Source organism: Rana temporaria, chromosome 6 (genome assembly GCF_905171775.1).
Source record: "Rana temporaria chromosome 6, aRanTem1.1, whole genome shotgun sequence".
Lineage (NCBI taxonomy): Eukaryota > Metazoa > Chordata > Amphibia > Anura > Ranidae > Rana > Rana temporaria.
The window spans coordinates 2,407,770-2,428,903 of record NC_053494.1 but is presented as its reverse complement, the minus strand read 5'-3'; the positions used below and the strand labels follow the sequence as shown (position 1 = coordinate 2,428,903).

Genomic DNA, 21,134 nt, shown 5'->3' with positions numbered 1-21,134 from the left:
TCCAACTTCATCATTAAAAACGACGTTGCCCACACACCATCGTTTTTAAAAAATGATGAACAAAGCGCGGTGAGGTACAACACGTATGACGGCACTCTGAAGGGGAAGTTCCATTCGCCTTTGGGCTAATTTAGCTGATTCCGTGTTAGTAAAAGACGATTCACACTTTTCTGTCTGTTACAGCGTGATGAATGTGTTTACTCCATTATGAACGGTAGTTTTACCTGAACGAGCGCTTCTGTCTCATAACTCGCTTCTGGGCATGCACGGGTTTAAAACGTTGTTTTAGCCCACACACGATCATTTTTTACAACCCGAAAAATGAAATTTTTCAGAAGCCGAAAAACGATGTGAAGCCCACACACAATGATTTTAAATGACGTTTTTAAAAATTTTATTTTTTTTCATGCCGAAAAACGACCGTGTGTATGCGGCATTAGGCTCAGTTCACACTGGAACCGGCCGTGGATTGGACAGGAACACTGTGCGTCCCCGTTCTCTATTTCAGGGAGGAATCAGTGCCGAATCTTCGCCTTAAATGGAGCCAAAAACACACAGCGTTACTGTGCAAGCTGCTCCGAAGCCGCCCCAGAGATATGTGAACCAGCTCCATAGAGAGCCGGTCACATTCTCCTGCTATGCGAATTGGATGCAGCGAAAATTTGCATCCAATTCGCATAGGTGTGAACCTATCCTTAATGGGAAGAATCGCCTTCCATGGATTAACTGTCGGTCCCACCAGGTTCTGGACTTCATAAAAATAACTGCCAGTCACAGAAGGTTCTACCCTTTCAGAAAGTAATTTCCAGTACCACCTGGTCCCATCCTTCCTTATCTTGATTGCTATTCCCACCAGTTCGCATCATTCCTAAGATTGACTGCCAGTCCCACCAGATCTAACTCTTCCATATCTTGACCACCAGTTTGACTGGTTTCTTAGTCAGACTACCAGTACCACTGGGCACCAATTCTCTATCTAAGTATCATTAGGGGAATATTGAAAGGATGTGGCCTAGCCTGTATTTTGGCTTCATCATCCCACATCAACCCATCATGTGGGACAGACAGGAGCTTCCCAAACTATTCTGCACAATTTTGCACCATGCTATACAATCTTTGAGGAGATTCTGAATTTCATAGGTTCGAAATTATTTTAAAAAATGTAGACAACATCTGATCAAACATTTCAGGAGTTCTCTCATTCTATTCCCCAGTGTTGTCATCAACAGAAATAAAAACCCAACTGACATTTTTACTATTCTTGAGTCTACCCAAAGTATGTAAAAAAAATGCCTTTGCCTGGGGTAAAACTTCTTAAATTCTTGCATACATACCGGTCACCTTATACGGATCTTTGCAAAAGCATCCATATCGACTGCCCCTCAGCTGCCATTCCTCGTCTGCTTTACATGTCTGTGTTGAAGCACCTATACAGAGAACATGGATACCAATAAAATGTATTGGATACTTTTATAAATAAGATAATATAAAGAAGACATACTGGGAACTATGGTATGTTTCATAGAATGAGTGGATTGGTTTGGAAACCCAATGAATCAGCAAATTGTGCTTTTTTTTTGTCATCTGTGAAAACACATTAATCTAGTCTGCAGAGAATTGTACAAATGCAGCTCAGCTGCCCGTTCCCTTCTACCAAATCAAAAAAGCTGAAAGTGAAATTAGCCTTTCATTTTGTATGGCTTGAGGACAAGCTCAGGAGAGCCATCATTTGTGTACCTGTTGGAGCACACACTCTATGGGCATCCAAGGCTGGGACAAGGCAGGAGTGGCAGGGGCAGCTGCCCCTGGTACACTCTTTCAGGTGGGTGGAGGGACGCCGTGTGGCTGCCCTGCCTTTCTCGGAACGTGCACTACGGAAGAGGATTCGGCTGCTGCTGCCGGACTCATTGCTGACACCTCTGGCCACTTTCTGCATGTGCACTGCTCCTGTGTGTGCTGCCTGAATTCTACACTCTGCTTGGCTCCAGCTCTTCTTTGTAAGAATTTAAAAGAAAAAAAACTTACTAGTGGTGGTGGAAGAACTGGGTTCTGTAGAGATTAAAAACAGACGACATGTCAAAGATATTTTCCATGACACTATATCCTATGACAGGTGTAAAGCAATCTTTATGATTTATACAAGGTCCTGACAAAGTTCAGGGGGTGGAACGAAACATGTGGATAGACCAGACATAGGAACGGACCCCCCCATCCCCTGCAGCACCACACGCCTCGGTCACTTAACAGGCACTCACAGTAAATGTCATCCAATCGTTCACAAGGGAATTTCCAAATACGGGACTTTCTTGGCTGTGTGCCAGTTTATATCTTATGCTCCTGCTTCTGCTGCCTGGCTGTTTGGCTGGACTATTGATGAGCTATGAAAACTGCTACCACCAGCTTCTCACTGTTTATCATCCGTACACCATATTCTATATCTGATATGTGATGCTGACAACTCAAGAGCACAATTGGGAAAAAGTTGTCACCATGTAACAGGAAGTGAACAAGACTCTTTATGGCCGGGTCACCAGAGCTTCACTGCAATTGTTATAATCTCCAAACCACGTCCCTTCCTAACCAATGACACCACAAAGCTCCTGATTCACTCCCTGGTCATCTCTCACCTCGACTACTGCAAATCCCTCCTCATTGGGTTACCTTTAGATAGGCTCCTCCCCCCTTCAGTACATCATAAATGCTGCTGCCAGACTCATCTACCTTACAAACCGCTCAGCGTCTGCTACCCCTCTCTGCCAATCCCTCCATTGGTTGCCGCTCACCCAACACATTTAATTCAAAATACTAACAATAAATTACAAATCCATCAACAACTCTCCCCAAACTACATCACTGACCTAGTCTCAAAATACCAACCTAATCCTCTTTATTTCTCCCAAGACCTCCTGATCTCTATCTCCATCATCACCTCCTTCTATTCTCGCCTCCAGGACTTCTCTAATGTCTCTCCCATCCTCTGGAATTCCCTACTCCAATTGGTCAGACTATCTCCAAATCTATCTACCTTTAGGTCGATCCCTGAAACTTTTCTTTTCAGAGAAGCCTATCCCCTAACAACTGTTCTTTCATTTTCTTCATCAGCTCATCCCCTGCAGTTATTACCCTCTCATATAACTTTAATGAATGAATGAATGAATGACTTGTATAGCACTACACATGCAAACTGAATCGCCTCTAGGTGCTTTTTGCAGCCAGTGTCTTCTTGGCTGGTGCGGTCATTTACCCCGTAGGATCTCGACACGCTTGGGACACACAGTCATACACACATACATACATGTATACTGGGGCAATTTGGACAGGATCCAATTACACTACCTGCATGTCTTTGGAATGTGGGAGGAACCCGGAGTACCCGGAGGAAACCCATGCAGACACAGGGAGAACATGCAAACTCCAGGCAGATGGTGTCGTGGTCGGCATTCGAACCAACGACCCTTTTGCTGCTAAGTGAAAGTGCTAACCACTACACCACTGTGCTGCCCCTTGACACCCCCTAGATCAGTGATGGCGAACCTTGGCACCCCAGATGTTTTGGAACTACTTTTCTCATGGTGCTCATGCACTCTGCAATGTAGTTGAGCATCATGGGGAATGTAGTTCCAAAACATCTGGGGTGCCGAGGTTCACCGTCACTGCCCTAGACTGTAAGCTCCAACGAGCAGGGCCCTCTGATTCCTCCTGTATTGAATTGTATTGTAATTGTACTTTCTGCCCGAATGTTGTAAAGCGCTGTGCAAATTGTTGGCGCTGTATACATCCTTGTATAATAATAAAAAATATTTTAAAGAAAAAAACTTACTAGTGGTAGTGGGGGAACTGGGTTCTGTAGAGAATAAAAACAGATGAAATGTCACAGATATTTTCCGATGATATCATATAGTCATAACTTTATTACCATGAGTACATTTACAGAACAACATTGATTAGTCCGATTGGTCATGAGCTCAATGACACTATGGGGTTGATCTACTAAAGGCAAATCCACTTCACAAGTGCACTCAAATATCTGAGGGGAAGATCTGAAATGAGGAGAAGCTCTGCTGATTTATACATCCAATCATGTGCAAGCAAAAATACAGGATTTTATTTTCCTTGCATGTCCCCCTCAGATCTACAGCGACTGCACTTCTAAGTGTACTTGTAGTGCAAAGTGGATTTGACTTTAGTAAATAACCTCCTATGTCCTATGACAGGTGTAAAGCGTGCTTTATGATTTACACAAGGATACAAGTTTGGGGTACAAGGGTGAGGGTCTAATGAAGGAGCATGCATGCGTGCCGCCTCCCCCTGTATCCCCAAATCAAGTCGCACCCTGGTCTGCAGCATCCTCAGCCCCCCGGTGACCACTATTGGTAGTGCGGGAATCCACCAGCACTGCTCATAGTCTGCCATTGTTACCGAGACAGAGAGGGACCTAGCATTGCCGGGAACTGCAAGAGGGACTTACATCTGTTTACAATCTCATCCATCCCTGGGAGTACATTACTTTTTAACCATTAAAGTGTTTTAAAAGATTACACTTAGAAGCGCTGTTCCTGTTCTTCCTCATGATTTATGATTCAGACAAGTGGGGCAAATTACACATCTGCTCATATCAAGGCAAGGCCACCAATGATGACATGTGCCTCTTGTTCAGAGCTCAGGGATGTTCCTTCCTGCCTCTTACATCATAATCTCTGGAGGGCACATTCATTGACCAATAGGCAGGGGCAGGGAAGAGTTGGTTCAAATGTTCAGCTTCAGGGTCTTGTAGACATTGGCCTATTATAGTAACCAGGGGTTGGGGGTTTTCATGAGGTCTCTACAAGGTATGTGAGTCTTCATACAGGTATAGAACACACTTTCCTCTAGAATATTCCCTTTAGGAAACTTCTCTAGATTTGTATTGAAGGACAAAAATAGGAGAACAGTGTACGGAATGTTGGATGGTTTACTCCTCACCATATATAATGTACAACAAGAGCAACCAATCAATGATATGATCATCACATTATATTGTACAAGTATAAAATAATCCACAGGACTTCCACCATTGTGATCTGATAGAAGAATAAAACACTTACTAGGAGTGGTGATGGGAATAGGTTCTGGAAAATAGAATAAATGATATGAAATGAATAAATATTATCAGACACGATGACATTCTACATTGTTACTTGTATGTCTACTTTGGATGAATGAAATGTGGGGGTTGGGAATTTGCAATCAATGCAAAAGTGATAATCACTGTAGGCCCTCATGGTCCCCCAACTTTATCCCATCCCTAACAATTATCATTCACCTGCCCCCTTCCTAGACTTAAGGCTCCTTTCACACTGGGGCGGGAGGTGCGATGACGATATAGCTTCGCTATTTTTAGAGGCGCTATATCATCGGAATTGCGGCGGTATTCGGCCACTAGTGGTGCGGTTTTAACCCCTGCTAGCAACTGAAAAAGGGTTAATACCGCTGGCAATGCACCTCTGCAGAGGCGCATTGCCGGCGGTATAGCCGCAGTTTCCCATTGCTTTCAATGGGAAGGAACAGTGGAGGAGCGGTAAACACACTGCTCCTCTCACCGCTCCAAAGATACGGCTAGCAGAACTTTTGGACCGATCCTGCTGGCACACCGCTCCAGTGTGAAAGCCTGAGGGCGTTCCACACTGGAGAAACAGCAGCTGCTGTTTAGGGTCGTTTCAGGCTCTATTTTTAGCGCAATAAGGCCTGCAAACCACCCCACTGTGAAAGGGGCCTAACTCTTAGCCCACCCTACAATTTAAACCTTAACACTGAAAAATCATCCCTGACTTAAGCCTGAAAATTAACTTTTAAGTGCCAGTTCACACAGGGACTTTCAGCGCGACTTTGCGAGACGACTTCAGCGCAACTTCAGCGTGACTTACAACGCGACTTCAAGTCGTCTCCAGGACAGACGACTTTGCAAGTGGCCAATCAAACAATAATCAGCTCTGTGGGAGGGAGGGGGGAGGGAGGGGTTTGCCTGAGAAAACGACTTTCTCTCCCTGTAAAGTTGCTTCAGTTAAGACAGAGATCCGACTTTGGAGGCGACTTCCCTTGAAATCAATGGGTACAAACCGCCTTGAAGTAGTACAGGAACCTTTTCTGAAGTCGGAGTGACTTCAGTAGTGTGCATTAAGATGACTCCATTCACTTCAATGTAATTTCTCATGTTGCGCGACTTGGGGTGACACAAGTCGGATCCCAAGTCGCGGTAGTGTGAACGGGCACTAACTGTCAACTTACCCCGATGCTTACTGTAACTCAAACACTTGACCCTTAAAGTGCTTGCAAAGCCACTATGTGATGATCATACAACAGCCTCTGTTAGATATCATTATGTGTCTCGGTGTATGTGCTGTATAAAAAATATGCAGATTTGTACCATATTTTAGCATGCCTCCCAGCGCTCACATGACTGCTCGCTGCTCTCCTCGTCCAGGCTAACAGCTAGAACAGGAGGGGCCAAGAATCCCCCACAAATGTCAGCCAGGAGGAGGGGAGGAGAGGAGGAGAGCAGCGAGCAGTTACGTGAGCGTCGGGAGGCGTGCTAAAATATGGTACAAATCGGCATATTTTTTTTATAGGGATTGTATGAATTTAAAATGATAGTTATTATAGCAAAAGGAAGGGAAGGGGCAGGCAGCAGAGTGGCAATGTCACTAAGCAGGGAGGGAGGGGGAGGAGGACATAGGAGAGCCGAGGATGATGAAAGCACGTAAACAGTGTCAGGTAAACAACAACCATTGTGGCTAAATAGAGGCTTGGCCGTTATCACAAGGAGCAAGAGGGACGTCCCGATCCCACTGCCTTCCACTGCTTCGCCCGGTCTCCTGTCCGCTGGCTGGCTGGAGTCCCGAAACAAAATTGGAATCGGCTTATATTGGGTCTCCGATGTAGTAACCCGGAAGCGATGTCACAACGCCACTTCCGGTTTACTCGGTTGCCAACGGCACCGATTCAAAAAAATCCAAGGTATTCAAAATGCAGATTTTGGCGTTTTGAATGCTTTGAAGTGCAGAGTGTCATGAATTTGTAGTAATACTTTCATGCCCCGTCTGTCTCTTACCTGGTCTGTGTATCAGCCTTAGGGCCTGCACTCTCACACCTGCATGGTTAAGTAATCTTCCCTCAGCGTGACTCCACCCCAGCCTCAACAGGAACCACTATTTAGCACTGTGCTGTCCAAGCCTGCCTTGCCGAGGAATATTGTGTGTTTGGTTTCCTGTCACCTGCTTGCCATGTTCTCTACATCTGTTTATGTTACCGATCTTGGCTTGTTCTTTAACTATCCCTGCCTGCTTGTTACCCTGACCTTTGGCATGTTCTCTGTCTATCCTTGCCTGCTAGTTGCCCCGAACTTTGGCTTATCTCCTGACTATCCCTTGTTATCCTGGGCTGCTGCTTCCTCTCTATCCTCCTGTAAACCACCGCAAATAAGAGCTGGGAGACCCTGGGGGCTGCGACCTGGAGCAAGTTGCTGTGCAGTCCATCCTTACCACTAGAGGCTCTGGTAAACAACTGCTTGCTCTTAGACCTGCGCCCTGGGGGAATCTTATGTCCTAGTTTCCAGTGGGATCCATGATGGTGCTCCAATGGACCTGCCTTCCTTAACCACCCAGAGTTCCATCCGCAGCAGTCAGCTGTAGGGTCTACTACCTTAGAGGTGCGCTCCTAACTCCAACGGTGTGCATCTATCACCTGGCCTTAGTCGATCTGACACAGAGGAGGGTTTTGGAGTCTTTTAGACCCCCAGATCCCTTCATAAAGAGTACCTTTCACTGCCTATTACGGTCACAAGGGATGTTTACAGTCGTGACAGCGATAAAAGTGGTCAGAATATTTTTTTTTAATGAACAGTGTAATAAAAAGTAAAGTGCCCAGTCCCCACATGCTCATGCACCAAAGAAAACACATACATAAGTCACGCCCACAAATATAAACAGAAAACAAACCACACATGTGGTGCTAGTCCTCCTCTGTAACTCTAAACTGGTAAATCTTTTAAAGCGTTGCCTAAGGAGGTTTTTAATCACTTACGGCCCGCCTGCTGTCGTTATACGTCGGCATTTTGAAGAGGAATATCGTTATTATGGTAGCAGCTAGCTGCCATAACGCCGGTATCCACTTCTTCAGCGGGCGGTCCGCTTTTATATAAAAGTGGTCTCTGTGACGAATTCGCCACAAGATCACTTTTATCACCCCTCCGCCACGCTCCGGTGCCGTCTGTCGATTACCGGAGTCGCCAACATCGGCAGAGGCGATCGGATCCTCTCCCCTCTTCGGTATCAAGCTGAGTGAGGGGAAGATGGTTACCCCCGACTCCATACCCTTGCAGGGCAGAAGAGACTTCAAAACCCATAGCTCTTAAAGAGATTTTTCTATTCCAAACAACATTTATTTTGCATTTTAGTGTGAGGTCTTTTTGACCCCGGATCTCATAGTTAGGAGGTCATGTCATGTTTTTTTTCTATTACAAGGGATGTTTACAACAAGCTAAGCTCTGTGACTTACTTTGCCCATTTTTGGCAATTTATATGATATTTATAGCTTTTAGCTTTTTTGTTAAAATAAAAAAATAAAATAAATTATATATATATAATTCTGACTATATTGTCTCTTTTGCTTTAAACACTTGGTTATTACTTCTAGACCACATTTTTTGGGGGGGAAAAACTATACATTTCAAATTTATTTTGGGTTACTGCCTCTGTAAGCCAAGCAATTATTTAAAAGTAGAGTAAATGAATAGAATATGACATGGCATTTATGTGGTGCTAGAATATTGTGTCTCCCTTATTCTGTAGTTCCACGTACAGCTTTAGAGAAAATTGAGTTCTGTCCGTGATAATTTTTTATTTGTACCAACAATTTTTCAGGGCAAGCTTTCGGAGTGTGTCCCCTTTTTCAAGGTCCAAGCAGTACTTGTAGAAGGGGATACACCCCAAAAGCTTGTCCTGAAAAATTGTAGGGTAGTGCAAATAAAAAAAGTATCACGGACAGCAATTGCACTAATACGGCTACAATCACCTCAAGCCCTTACAGCTTTAGAAATCCCCCAAACATGTTATTTAAAGAAATGATATATTGCATATAGTTGCATTTTAATCTGCCCCCCAAATGGCCTCTCCTCATTGAATCATAACTTACTTTTTTCCCATCAGTACATTTCCCTGCCGGTCAGTAAACCCCTCCCCCTCATAATTTGTCCATATCTTGCCCTTTTAATTTAGAAAATGTCCATTACTGAAAACAAAAGTTTGGCTCCCTTTGATTTCAATAAGGTTTGGATTACAGATCCGAACTTCAATAACATTCACCAATTATTTGCCAAACCAAACCTGAGTACATTCGGCTTATCACTAGTGTTGGGCAAGCAGTTCGGGGCAAGCATACGCTGACGCAAGACCCCCTCCTTGTTCTCTCTCCCCTCTCTGGTGGTTACACTGCAGATGATAACGCCACATCCCTGATAGAGAATTTCTCTCTCTCTGCAAATGTATCTATAGGAAGAGGTGGCTACCTCCCCTCTGGTGCCTAGTTCATTGCAATACTGCATGTGAAGCTTTATGAAGCTAAGGGGCAATTAGGAGGACATCTGATGGGGTTTCTCGTCACTTATCTGCCACTGTCTACCGACAGTTTGTGTCACAGTCTACCACCTTTTTATTACTACATATAACGAACACCTACCCAATGCCCAGGAGGCTGGTTAGGTTAAAGTTTTGTACATACACTGTTCTACTGCTAACAGTCGGATTAACGTTTTTTCTTCTTAAATTCGTTTGGTCTACTTCTATGCTCCTGATGAAGCTTTTTTTACGCGAAAAATGTCGAGAGTAAAAGCAAGATCTACCACCTCGCATATTGAACCCAGTCTCAAGAACTAAAAGTCTATATATACCCTTTGATGCTATACGTTCTCATATTATGAGTATATTTGCATAAAGTATAAGATTTTTTGCAATACCGTTGTCATATATACTGGGATCATATGCTGACACTATACTGTTTTACAAAGTTGTGTATACAATTTTTTCTACATATTTTTTTAATAAATAAATATTTATAGATTTTTTACATTAGTCAAAAAGTCTAACCTTATTAGCCTAGATTAATTCTCACTTTCACATTATCGGGACGTTGGTACACTAAAATAGTTGCATTCACAGTGATTAGTCGCCCTGTGTTTGATGCACATCTTGGCAAGGCCCATTTAAACAGTTAATGTGAACACTACAATTTTCGGGGTGCTCAGCGAGATGTTCGCCCGCTGAGCTCACAGTAAATAGCTGCTGGTTGCTAAGGAGTGGCCCGGAAAGCCCGCCGCCATGTCCTTAACAATGGATGAGTCATCAGCTGACAGCGGACACAAAAAAAACATTGACGCCAATAGAACAAGCCAACCCCCACCCCCCCCCACCAATCCATACCAGACTCTTTGGGTCTGGTATGGATTTTAAGCAGAACCAAATGCCAAAATGTAAAAATCGGCATTGGGTCCCCCCCAGAATCCATACCAGACCCATATCCGAGCATGCAGCCTGGCAGGCCAGGAAAGTGTGGGGGGCTAACCGGGACTGAGTCTAACCGCCATCTGCCTGCTCCACCATCTGACAGTTCTTAAAAAAGGTAAAGGAGTGGAGTCACCTGGAAAACATCACCTGGTGGCACCGACCCAGAATGCACCGTAAGTACAAAAGTCTTTGTACTCTATAAATTTATTGTAAAGTGTTCAATAAGAATCTATTGAAAAAAGCACTGTGCAAACTGTTGGTGCCATATAAATCCTGTATAATAATAAATAATAATTAAAAGGAAAAAAAAAACTTACTAGTGGTAGTGGGGGAACTGGGTTCTGTAGAGAATAAAAACAGATGACATGTCACAGATATTTTCTGATTATATCATATATTTATAACTTTATTATCATGAGTACATTTACAGAACAACATTGATTAGTCTGATTGGTCATGAGCGCAATGACACTATGGGGTTGATTTACTAAAGGCAAATTCACTTTGCATTACAAGTGCACTGCAAGGGGAAGATCTGAAATGAGGAGAAGCTCTGCTGATTTTAACATCCAATCATGTGCAAGCAAAAATACAGATTTTTATTTTCCTTGCATGTCCCCCTCAGATCTACAGCGACTGCACTTCCAAGTGGATTTGACTTTAGTAAATAACCTCCTATAGCCTATGACAGGTGTAAAGTGTGCTTTATGATTTACACAAGGATAAAAGTTTGGGGTACAAGGGTGAGGACCTAATGAAGGAGCATGCATGTGTGCCGCCTCCCCCTGTATCCCCAAATCAAGTCGCACCTTGGTCTGCAGCATCCTCAGCCCCCCGGGGACCACTATTGGTAGTGCGGGAATCCACCAGCACAGCTAAAATATCTGCCATTGTTACCAAGACCTAGTGGGACTACCCGGGAACTAGACATGTGCATTCGTTTTCGTCCGAATTTCAGATTTTCGCGTTCGTTTTATCACATGATAACAAACGCACAGAATCCGAAATCTAAAAGATCCGACATAAACAAATGCTTTATTTTTGTTTTGTTGCGACAACAGTTGGATATAGATAGAAGATTGGACATGACGGTGACAATAGTGATCTGTGTCTATTGAACCTGCGGTCGAATGTGCCTAACCTAACTCTATTAGTCCGAGATTATTCTACATAGAGAGGAAAGATTCCACATTATAGAGACATGAAGATTCGACGAAGCACCTAAAAACATACGATTGCCACAAGCGGACATTTCCGGTCAAATTCTCTGCCTTATGGACTATCGAAGAATTCTAATGTTGGTTGACTAGTAATAGTAAATTAATAAATATAATTATTACTAGTGTCATACAACATTAGAATTCTACTATAGCTTGTGGGCGGAGCATTGAATCGGAAATGTACGATCGCGGCGTTGTACAGTTTAGCTGCTCCGTTGAATATCCTAGAACATTCGACAGACACCATAAGCCTTCAATGACAGATTCGACCTTAATTCATTCGGATTTTCAGACGAATGCAATTTTTTAACGAAACAAAATAAATAAAAACTATTTTCGGGGGTAACTAAATAAATGTATTTTTTGGACTAAACAAAATATTTCAGTGTGCACGTGTCTACCGTAACTGTAAGAGGGACTTACATGTGTTTACAAATGCAATCTCATCTATCCCTGGGAGTACATCACTTTTTAACCATTAGAGTATTTTAAAAGATTACACTTAAGCCTCATACACACGATCGGACTTCCATCGGACTTTTACATGGATTTTTGTCCGAATGGGCATTGGCTCAAAGTTCTGCCGTGTGTATGGAGCCAATGCCCTTTCGGACCAAAATCCATGGAAAAGTCCAATAGAAGTCCGATCGTGTGTATGAGGCTTAAGTGTAATCTTTTAAAATACTCTAATGGTTAAAAAGTGATGACTATTTGCCAGGGGTCACCAAATCCTGGACTTTTCCTGGAGCCCGCAGCCGCCCACTCAGCCTCTTCACAGCCACCCATTCAGTTCACGGCATGGCTGTGAGGCATAGACTAGAGGTAAGCTGACTGGTGAGGAATGTGAAATAGGAGGGGCTGGAGGAGACCCTATCTCCTGATTTCGGCATAGGAGTTACTGCTGCGAGACACTACAGAGCTGGAGACACAGTTAAGCCAGAGACGGGAGCCACAGTGAGTAACACTACCTGTGATTAGAGTTGCCATTAAAAGTCCCCACTACAGTTCTCAGATCAGCAGGTGACCTTCATCAAGAGCATCTAAGTTGGCTGATCAAATTTTTTTCAAGGGGTCATGGCACTAGTTGGTTGAGAACCTCTGCTCCAGAATATTCCCTTTAGGAAACTTCTCTAGATTTGTATTGAGGGACAGAAATAGGAGAAAGGTGTACGGAATGTTGGATGGTTTACTCCTCACCATATATAATGTACAAAAAGAGCAACCAATCAATGATATGATCATCACATTATATTGTACAAGTATAAAATAATCCACAGGACTTCCACCATTGTGATCTGAGAGAAGAATAAGAGCCGGTTCACACTGGGGCGACTTGGGATCCGACTTGAAGTCGCCTCAAGTCGTCCCAAGTCGCGCTGTAGAGAAAAACAATGCAAGTGAATGGGAGCGGTGTTAATACACACGACTCGAGTCACTCCGACTTCAAAAGAAGTTCCTGTACTACTTCAATCCGACTTGTAGGCGATTTGTACCCATTGATTTCAATGGAAGTCGCCTCCAAGTCTGATCCAAGTCTGATCACTGTCTTAACTGAAGCGACTTTCCAGGAAGATAACATACATTTCTCAGGCAAACCTCTCCCTCCCCCTCCCTCCCCTAGAGCTGATTGTTGTTTGATTGGCCACTGGAAAGTCTCCTGTCCTGGAGACGACTTCAAGTCGACTTCAGATCGCCCTGTGGTTCATGCTCAAGTCGTGTCGGAGTCACCTCTGAAAGTCGCGCTGGAAGTCGTGTTGCCCTAGTGTGAACCGACTCTTAAACACTTGTTTTTAAACTCTTAAAAACAAAACAAAAAAAAAACACTTACTAGGAGTGGTGATGGGCAATGGACCTGGAAAATTTAATAAATGATATGAAATGAATACATCTTATCAGACGTGGTGACATTCTAATTGTTACTTCAATGTCTGGTTTGGATGAATGAAATTTGGGGGATGGGTATTTGGGATCAAAGTAAATGTGATTTTCATTGTAGGCCCTCATAGTCCCCCAACGTTACCCGTCCCTAACAATTATCATTCATCTGCCCCTTTCCTAGACTTAACTCTTAGCCCACCCTACACTTTAAACCTTAACACTGAAACATCATCCCTGACCTAAGCCGGAAAATGAACCCTTAACTGTCAACTTACCCCGATGTAACTCCAACACTTAACCCTTAAAGTGCTTGTAAAGCCACTATGTGATGATCATACACAAGCCTGTGTTAGATATTGTTATGTGTCTCGGTGTATGTGCTGTATAAAAATTATGCAGATTTGTACCATATTTTAGCACGCTCATGTGACTGCTCGCTGCTCTCCTCTTCCAGGCTGACAGCTAGAGTGGGAGGGGCCGAGAATCCCCCTGCTGACGTCAGCCTGGAGGAGGGGAGGAGAGGCGGAGAGCAGTGAGCAGTCACGTGAGCGTCAAGAGGTGCTCTGAAATAAGGTACTACATGGCATCTTTTTTTATACAGCATATACAGTGGGGCACATAATGTTATCTAACATTGGGGATTGTATGAATATAAAATGGTTATTATAGCAGTAGGAAGGGAAGGGGCAGAGAGCAGTGCAGCAATGTCCCTAGGCAGGGAGGGAGGGGGAGATGAGGACAGAGGAAAGCAGAGGATGATGGAGGCATGAAAACTGACCACAGTGTCAGGGCTCAGCAGACATAATAAATTATGATCAGTTTATGGGGGGGGAGGTGGGGATAAACCAGGTATTTCAGGTGATAGAAAAGGCCAAATTACACAACACAAGCATTGTGTTGTTATTCATACTTTAACCACTTTCCACAAAACGACGCGCCTGTACGTCATTTTGTTGAAGTGGTTGTACCGGGGTGATGCCAAAGGCGTTTTATAGAATTGGTGGTCGGCTTTCAACTAATAACAATCAATGTGGCTAAATAGCAGCCTGGCCGTTATCACAAGAAGCAAGAGGGATGTCCCCCTCCACCGCCTTCCACTGCTCGGCCCAGGTCTCCTGTCTGCTGGCTGTCCGGAGTCCCAAACTAAATCGGAATTGGCTTACTGTATATCGGTTATCCGATGTAGTAACCCAGAAGCGACGTCACAACATCACTCCCAGGTTTACTTGGTTACCAACGGCACCGATTTAAAAAAACGAAGATATTCAAAATGCAGATTTTGGCATTTTGAATGCTTTGAAGTGCAGAGTGTCATGAATCTGCAGTAATGCCGTGTACACACGATAATTTTTCGGCATGAAAAAAAAACAACGTTTTTCCAACTTCATCATTAAAATGACGTTGCCCACACACCATCGTTTTTAAAAAATGCTCTAGCAAAGCGCGGTGACGTACAACATGTACGACGGCACTATAAAGGGGAAGTTCCATGCGGATGGCGCCACCCTTGGGGCTGCTTTAGCTGATTCCGTGTTAGTAAAAGACGATTCGCTAGTTTTACCAGAACGAGCGCCCCCATCTCATAACTCGCTTCTGAGCATGCGCAAATTTTTAACGTCGTTTTAGCGCACACACGATCATTTTTTACAACCCGAAAAACAACATAGTTTAAAACGTCGTTAAAAAATGCTGCATGTTCGGAAAAAAATTTCTTTTTTTTAAAACAAAGTTTTTTTCATGCCGAAAAATGATCGTGTGTACGCGGCATAATACTTTCATGCCCTGTCTGTCTCTTACCTGGTCTGTGTATCAGCCTTAGGGCCTGCACTCTCACCTGCCTGGTTAAGTAATCTTCCCTCAGCGTGGCTCCAACCCAGCCTCAACAGGAACCGCTATTTAGCACTGTGCTGTCCAAGCCTGCCTTGCTGTGCAATATTGTGTGTTTGGTTTCCTGTCTCCTGCTTGCCGTGTGCTCTACATCTGTTGTTGTTGTTACCAATCTTGGCTTGTTCTTTGACTATCCCTGCCTGCTTGTTACCCTGACCTTTGGCATGTTCTCTGTCTATCCTTGTCCAGTGCTCTTTTTTGCTAGACCAACTATAGGTAGGGGCGGGGTTAGGTGATCACCTGCCCCCTATCTATTCCATCTCCTGTGCTCCTATTTATGAGACTTTAAAATTCATAGTTAGGAACTGTAGTACACGGAGAGCCTTGACACGGCCTGCAGCTCACACAGGTATTTGCAAATACATGCAACTAAACCTCTGTTTTTAATGCATACAGCTAGACAGATTAATTTGGTTTAGTGCTCTTTTGGTTGGTAACTTTGAGCCTGGCTATTATGGAAAAAAAATTATATTCCATATATATATATTTAATTGCATACTGCTATAAACGCATCTCACTTAAAGTCCCAAAACCTCCCCCCCTTCTATCCATTTACACGGATGAAGGCCTGTGGTAGTTCTGTCATATGCCTCATGTAAAGTCCCAACCCTATCCCCCCTTTTTTAATCCTTGTCTGCTAGTTGCCCCAATCTTTGGCTTATCTTCTGACTATCCCTTGTTGCCCTGGGTTGCTGCTTCCTCTCTATCCTCCTGTAGCCTACTGTGAGCTGGGAGACCCTGGGGGTCGTGACCTGGAGCAAGTTGCAGTCAATCCTCACCACAAGAGGCCTCTGGTGAACACCGGCTGGCTATTAGACTCCACGCCTTGGGGGAATATTATTCTCTAGCTCCCAGTGGGATCCATTCTGGTGCTCCAGTGGACCTGCCTTCCTGAACCACTCAGAGTTCCATCCGCAGCAGTCAGCTGTAGAGTCCACTACCTTAGCAGTGCGCTCCTGACCCCAACGGTGTGCATCTGTCACCTGGCCTCAGGTGACCTTACACAGAGGAGGGGTTTGGGGTCTTTCAGACCCCAGATCCCTCTATAAAGAGTACCTTTGATTTGGCTCCATTTGATTTCAATAAGGTTTGGATTACAGATCCGAACTTCAATAACATTCACCAATTATTTGCCAAACCAAACCATTCAGCTTATCACTAGTGTTGGGTGAGCAGTTTGGGGCAAGCATAATTTCTGCCTGATCATTGCCTGTTCATGTGTTCGGTGAACACTCCAATTTTCAGGGCGCTCAGCGGGATGTTCGCCCACTGGGCTCACAGTAAATAGCTGCTGGTTGTTAAGGAGTGGCCCGGAAAATCGTCCGCCACGTCCTTAACAATGGATGAGTCATCAGCAGACAGCAGACACAAAAAAAACATTGACGCCAATAGAAATAGGTCCCCCTAATCCATTTGGGTCTGGTATGTATTTTAAGCACCAAATGCCAAAATAAAAAAAACGGCATTGGGCACCCCCCAAAATCCATACCAGACCCATATCCGAGCATGCAGCCTGGCAGTGGGGAAGACTGTTCTATTTATCTCCTTGTCCAGAATTCCCCCTATTTCCAGTCAGCTGGAACTTGTAGTTTGCAGCAGCAGCAGAAGCAGGTCAATTGAAGTCCTTGCCCTCTGGACCACACATCCCACAACCCCCTGCCTTCGTGCCTTCAGTAGTGGTCTCTCTCTGCAATCAGGAAATGATGACACAATCCCCATGTTGGGCACCGGAGGGAATAAAGCCTAATGTAATCTGTGTCAAGGATGTGTCAAGGATTGTCCCAGGATGACAAAAGCGATATATCCAGCACTTGGATACCACTGTAACAATTAGCAACTGTAGTAATAAAGATGCTAAATATATGACTTCCCAATTCAGTAGGAGCTTTACACAAGGTCCTGACAAAGTTCCGGGGGTGGAACGAAACATGTGGATAGACCAGACATAGCAACAACCCCCCCCCCATCCCCTGCAGCACTGCACGCCTGAGTCACTTAACAGGCACTCAAAGTAAATCTCATCCAATCGTTCACAAGGGAATTTCCAAATACGGGACTTCCTTGGCAGTGTGCCAGTTTATAGTTTATCCTCCTACTTCTGCTGCCTGGCTGTTTGGCTGGACTGTTGAGGAGCTATGAAAACTGCTACCACTAGCTTCTCACTGTTTATCATCCGTACACCATATTCTATATCTGATATGTGATGGTGACAACTCAAGAGCACAATTGGGAAAAAGTTGTCACCATGTAACAGGAAGTGAACAATCGGCTTTATGGCCGGGTCACCGGAGCTTCACTGCAATTGTTATAATCTCCAAACCACGTCCCTTCCTAACCAATGACACCACAAAGCTCCTGATTCACTCCCTGGTCATCTCTCACCTCGACTACTGCAACTCCCTCCTCATTGGGTTACCTTTAAACAGGCTCCTCCCCCTTCAGTCCATCATGAATGCTGCTGCCAGACTCATCCACCTTACAAACCGCTCAGCGTCTGCTACCCCTCTCTGCCGATCCCTCCATTGGCTGTCGCTCACCCAACAAATTTAATTCAAAATACTAACAATAAATTACAAATCCATCAACAACTCTCCCCAAACTACATCACTGACCTAGTCTCAAAATACCAACCTAATCATCCTCTTTATTCCTCCCAAGACCTCCTGATCTCTAGCTTCCTCGTCACATCCTCCCATACTTGCCTCCATGACTTTTCCTGAGCTTCTCCCATCCTCTGGAATAACCTTCCCCAATCTGTCTGACTGATTCCAAATCTATATACTTTTAGGTAATCCCTGAAAACTTTTCTCTTCGGAGAAGACTACCTTGCCTTCACCTAACAACTATTATTTTATTTACTTCAACAGCTCATCCCCCGAAGTTATTACCCTTTCATATCACTTGACCCTCCCTCGTAGATTGTAAGCTCTAACGGGCAAGGCCCTCTGATTCCTCCTGTATTGAGTTGTATTGTAATTGTACTGTCTACCCTACTGTTGTAAAGGGCTGCCCAAACTGTTGGCGCTAAAGAAATTCTATTTAATGATAATTGAAAGAAAAATAAGAAAACTTACTAGTGGTGGTGGGAGAACTGGGTTCTATAGAGAATAAAAACAGATGACATGTCAAAAATACAGATTTTTATTTTCCTTGCATGTCCCCCTCAGGTTTACAGCGACTGCACTTCCAAGTGCACTTGTAGCCTTTAGTATATATGCCCTATATCCTATGACAGGTGTAAAGTGTGCTTTATGATTTACACAACGATAAAAGTTTGGGGGTACAAGGGTGAGGACCTAATGAAGGAGCATGCATTCTCCGAATGTGTGCCGCCTCCCCCTGCATCCTGGAAGCAAGTCATACCCAGGTCTGCAGCATCCTCAGCCCCCCGTGACCACTCAACACTGAAGAAATTGCAGCACTCCACGATCCATCAAAGTTCTTGTTTAACTGCTTGCCACCCGCTGGCCGGATGGTGCTGCTCTTGTTCTGGGTGGGTGTCATATGACGTCCTCACCTTCCGAGGCTACTTGGAGGCACGTGTGTGCTCCCGCCGCGTCACTTGGAAGCTGATGTGCATGCCCGGCGGCCGCAATGTCCGCCGGGCACTGGTGATTGCCCGGTAATGGAGCAGGACCGTGGATCGGTGTGTGTAAACACACACCGATCCACGCCCCGTCAGGTGAGGGGAGACTGATGGTGTGTTCCCAGTACAGAGGAACACCGATCAGTCTCTTCCCCTTGTGAGTTCCCTCCCCCTAAAGTTCGAATCACTCCCTAGGACACATATTTAACCCCTTGATCACCCCCCCTAGTGTTAACCCCTTCCCTGACAGTCACATTTATACAGTAATCAGTGCATTTTTATAGTACTAATCGCTGTATAAATGTGAATGTTCCCAAAAATGTGTCAAAAGTGTCTGATGTGTCCGCCGCAATATTGCAGTCACGATAAAAATCACAGATCGCCGCCATTACTAAAACTATCCCCTATTTTGTAGACGCTATTAGCTAGATTCACAAAGAGTTAAGCCGGCGTATCAGTAGAGTATCAGTAGATACGCCGTCGTAACTCTGAATCTGCGCCTTCGTACATTTAAGTGTATTCTCAAATTGAGATACACTTAAATGTAGCTAAGATACGACTGCCTGCGCTGTCGTATCTTAGTTGTCTAGTTCTGCCGGCCGCTAGGGGCGTGAACGCTGATTTACGCCTAGAATGCGTAAATCAGCGAGATACGCCTATTCATGAACGTACGCTTGCCCGTCGCAGTAAAGATACGCCATTTACGTAAGGCATTTTCAGGCGTAAAGTTAGTCGAACAAAAAGCTTGCCTAGTCAATGTTAAGTATGGACGTCGTTCCCGCGTGAAAATTTTACGTCGTTTGCGTAAGTCGTCCGTGAATGGGGCTGGACGTAATTTATGTTCACATCGAAACCAATAAGTCCTTGCGGCATACTTTGGAGCATGCGTACTGGGATATGTCCACGGATGGCGCATGTGCCGTTCGTTAAAAACGTCAATCACGTCGGGTCATGGTTTATTTACATAAAACACGCCCCCTGTTCACAATTTGAATTAGGCGTGCTTACGCCGGCCCATTTACGCTACGCCGCTGTAACTTAGGAGGCAAGTGCTTTGTGAATACAGCACTTGCCTCTCTGACTTACGGCGGCGTAGTGTAAATACGATACGCTACGCCACCTCAAACATACGCCGCCCTACGTGAATCCAGCTATATAACTTTTGCGCAAACCAATCAATATACATTTATTGCAATTTTTTTATCAAAAATATCTAGAAGAATACGTATCGGCCTAAACTGAGGAAAACAATTGTTTTAAAAAAAAATTGATATTTATTATAGTAAAAAAGTAAAAAATATTGAGTGTTTTTTTCAAACTTGTCTCTCTTGTTTATAGCGCAATAAATAAAAACCGCAGAGGTGATCAAATACCACCAAAAGAAAGCTCTATTTGTGGGGGGAAAATTATATATTGGGTACAGTGTTGCACCACCGCACAATTGTCATTCAATTTGTGACAGAGCCGAAAGCTAAAAAATGGCCTGGACAGGAAGGGGGTGAAAGTGCCCGGTGTTGAGGTGGTTAATAAACGAACATCCCAAGTGTTACAAATAGTTCAAATGGTAAACCCCCCAGTGGCCACTATTGGTAATGCAGGAATCCACCAGCACAGCTGACAGTCTGCCGTTGTTACCGAGACAGAGACCCAGCAGGACTACACGGGAACTGCCAGAGGGACTTACATGTGTTTACAAATGCAATCTCATCCATCCCTGGGAGTACAAAACTTTTTAACCATTAAAGTGTTTTAACCACTTAAGCCCCGGACCAATATGCAGCCTAAAGACCCAAGGTGTTTTTACAGTTCGGGACTGCGTCGCTTTAACAGACAATTGCGCGGTCGTGCGACGTGGCTCCCAAACAAAATTGGCGTCCTTTTTTCCCCACAAATAGAGCTTTCTTTTGGTGGTATTTGATCACATCTGCGGTTTTTAGTTTTTGCGCTATAAACAAAAATAGAGCGACAATTTTGAAAAAAAAGCAATATTTTTTACTTTTTGCTGTAATAAATATCCCCCAAAAACAT

General features: G+C 44.2%; 1 protein-coding gene across 1 annotated transcript in view; it reads right to left on the bottom strand.

Annotated features, from left to right (window-relative positions):
- Positions 1-1,314: 1,314 nt before the first annotated feature.
- LOC120942792 (uromodulin-like) overlaps positions 1,315-21,134 on the bottom strand; it is an 89,103-nt gene continuing 69,283 nt past the window's right edge. The window contains exons 10-13 of the mRNA XM_040355717.1: positions 18,595-18,618; positions 5,085-5,108; positions 3,821-3,844; positions 1,315-1,427 (exon numbers count right to left, since the gene is read on the bottom strand). Coding sequence (XP_040211651.1) covers positions 1,315-1,427; positions 3,821-3,844; positions 5,085-5,108; positions 18,595-18,618 — 185 coding nt within the window. The remainder of the gene's footprint in view (positions 1,428-3,820; positions 3,845-5,084; positions 5,109-18,594; positions 18,619-21,134) is intronic.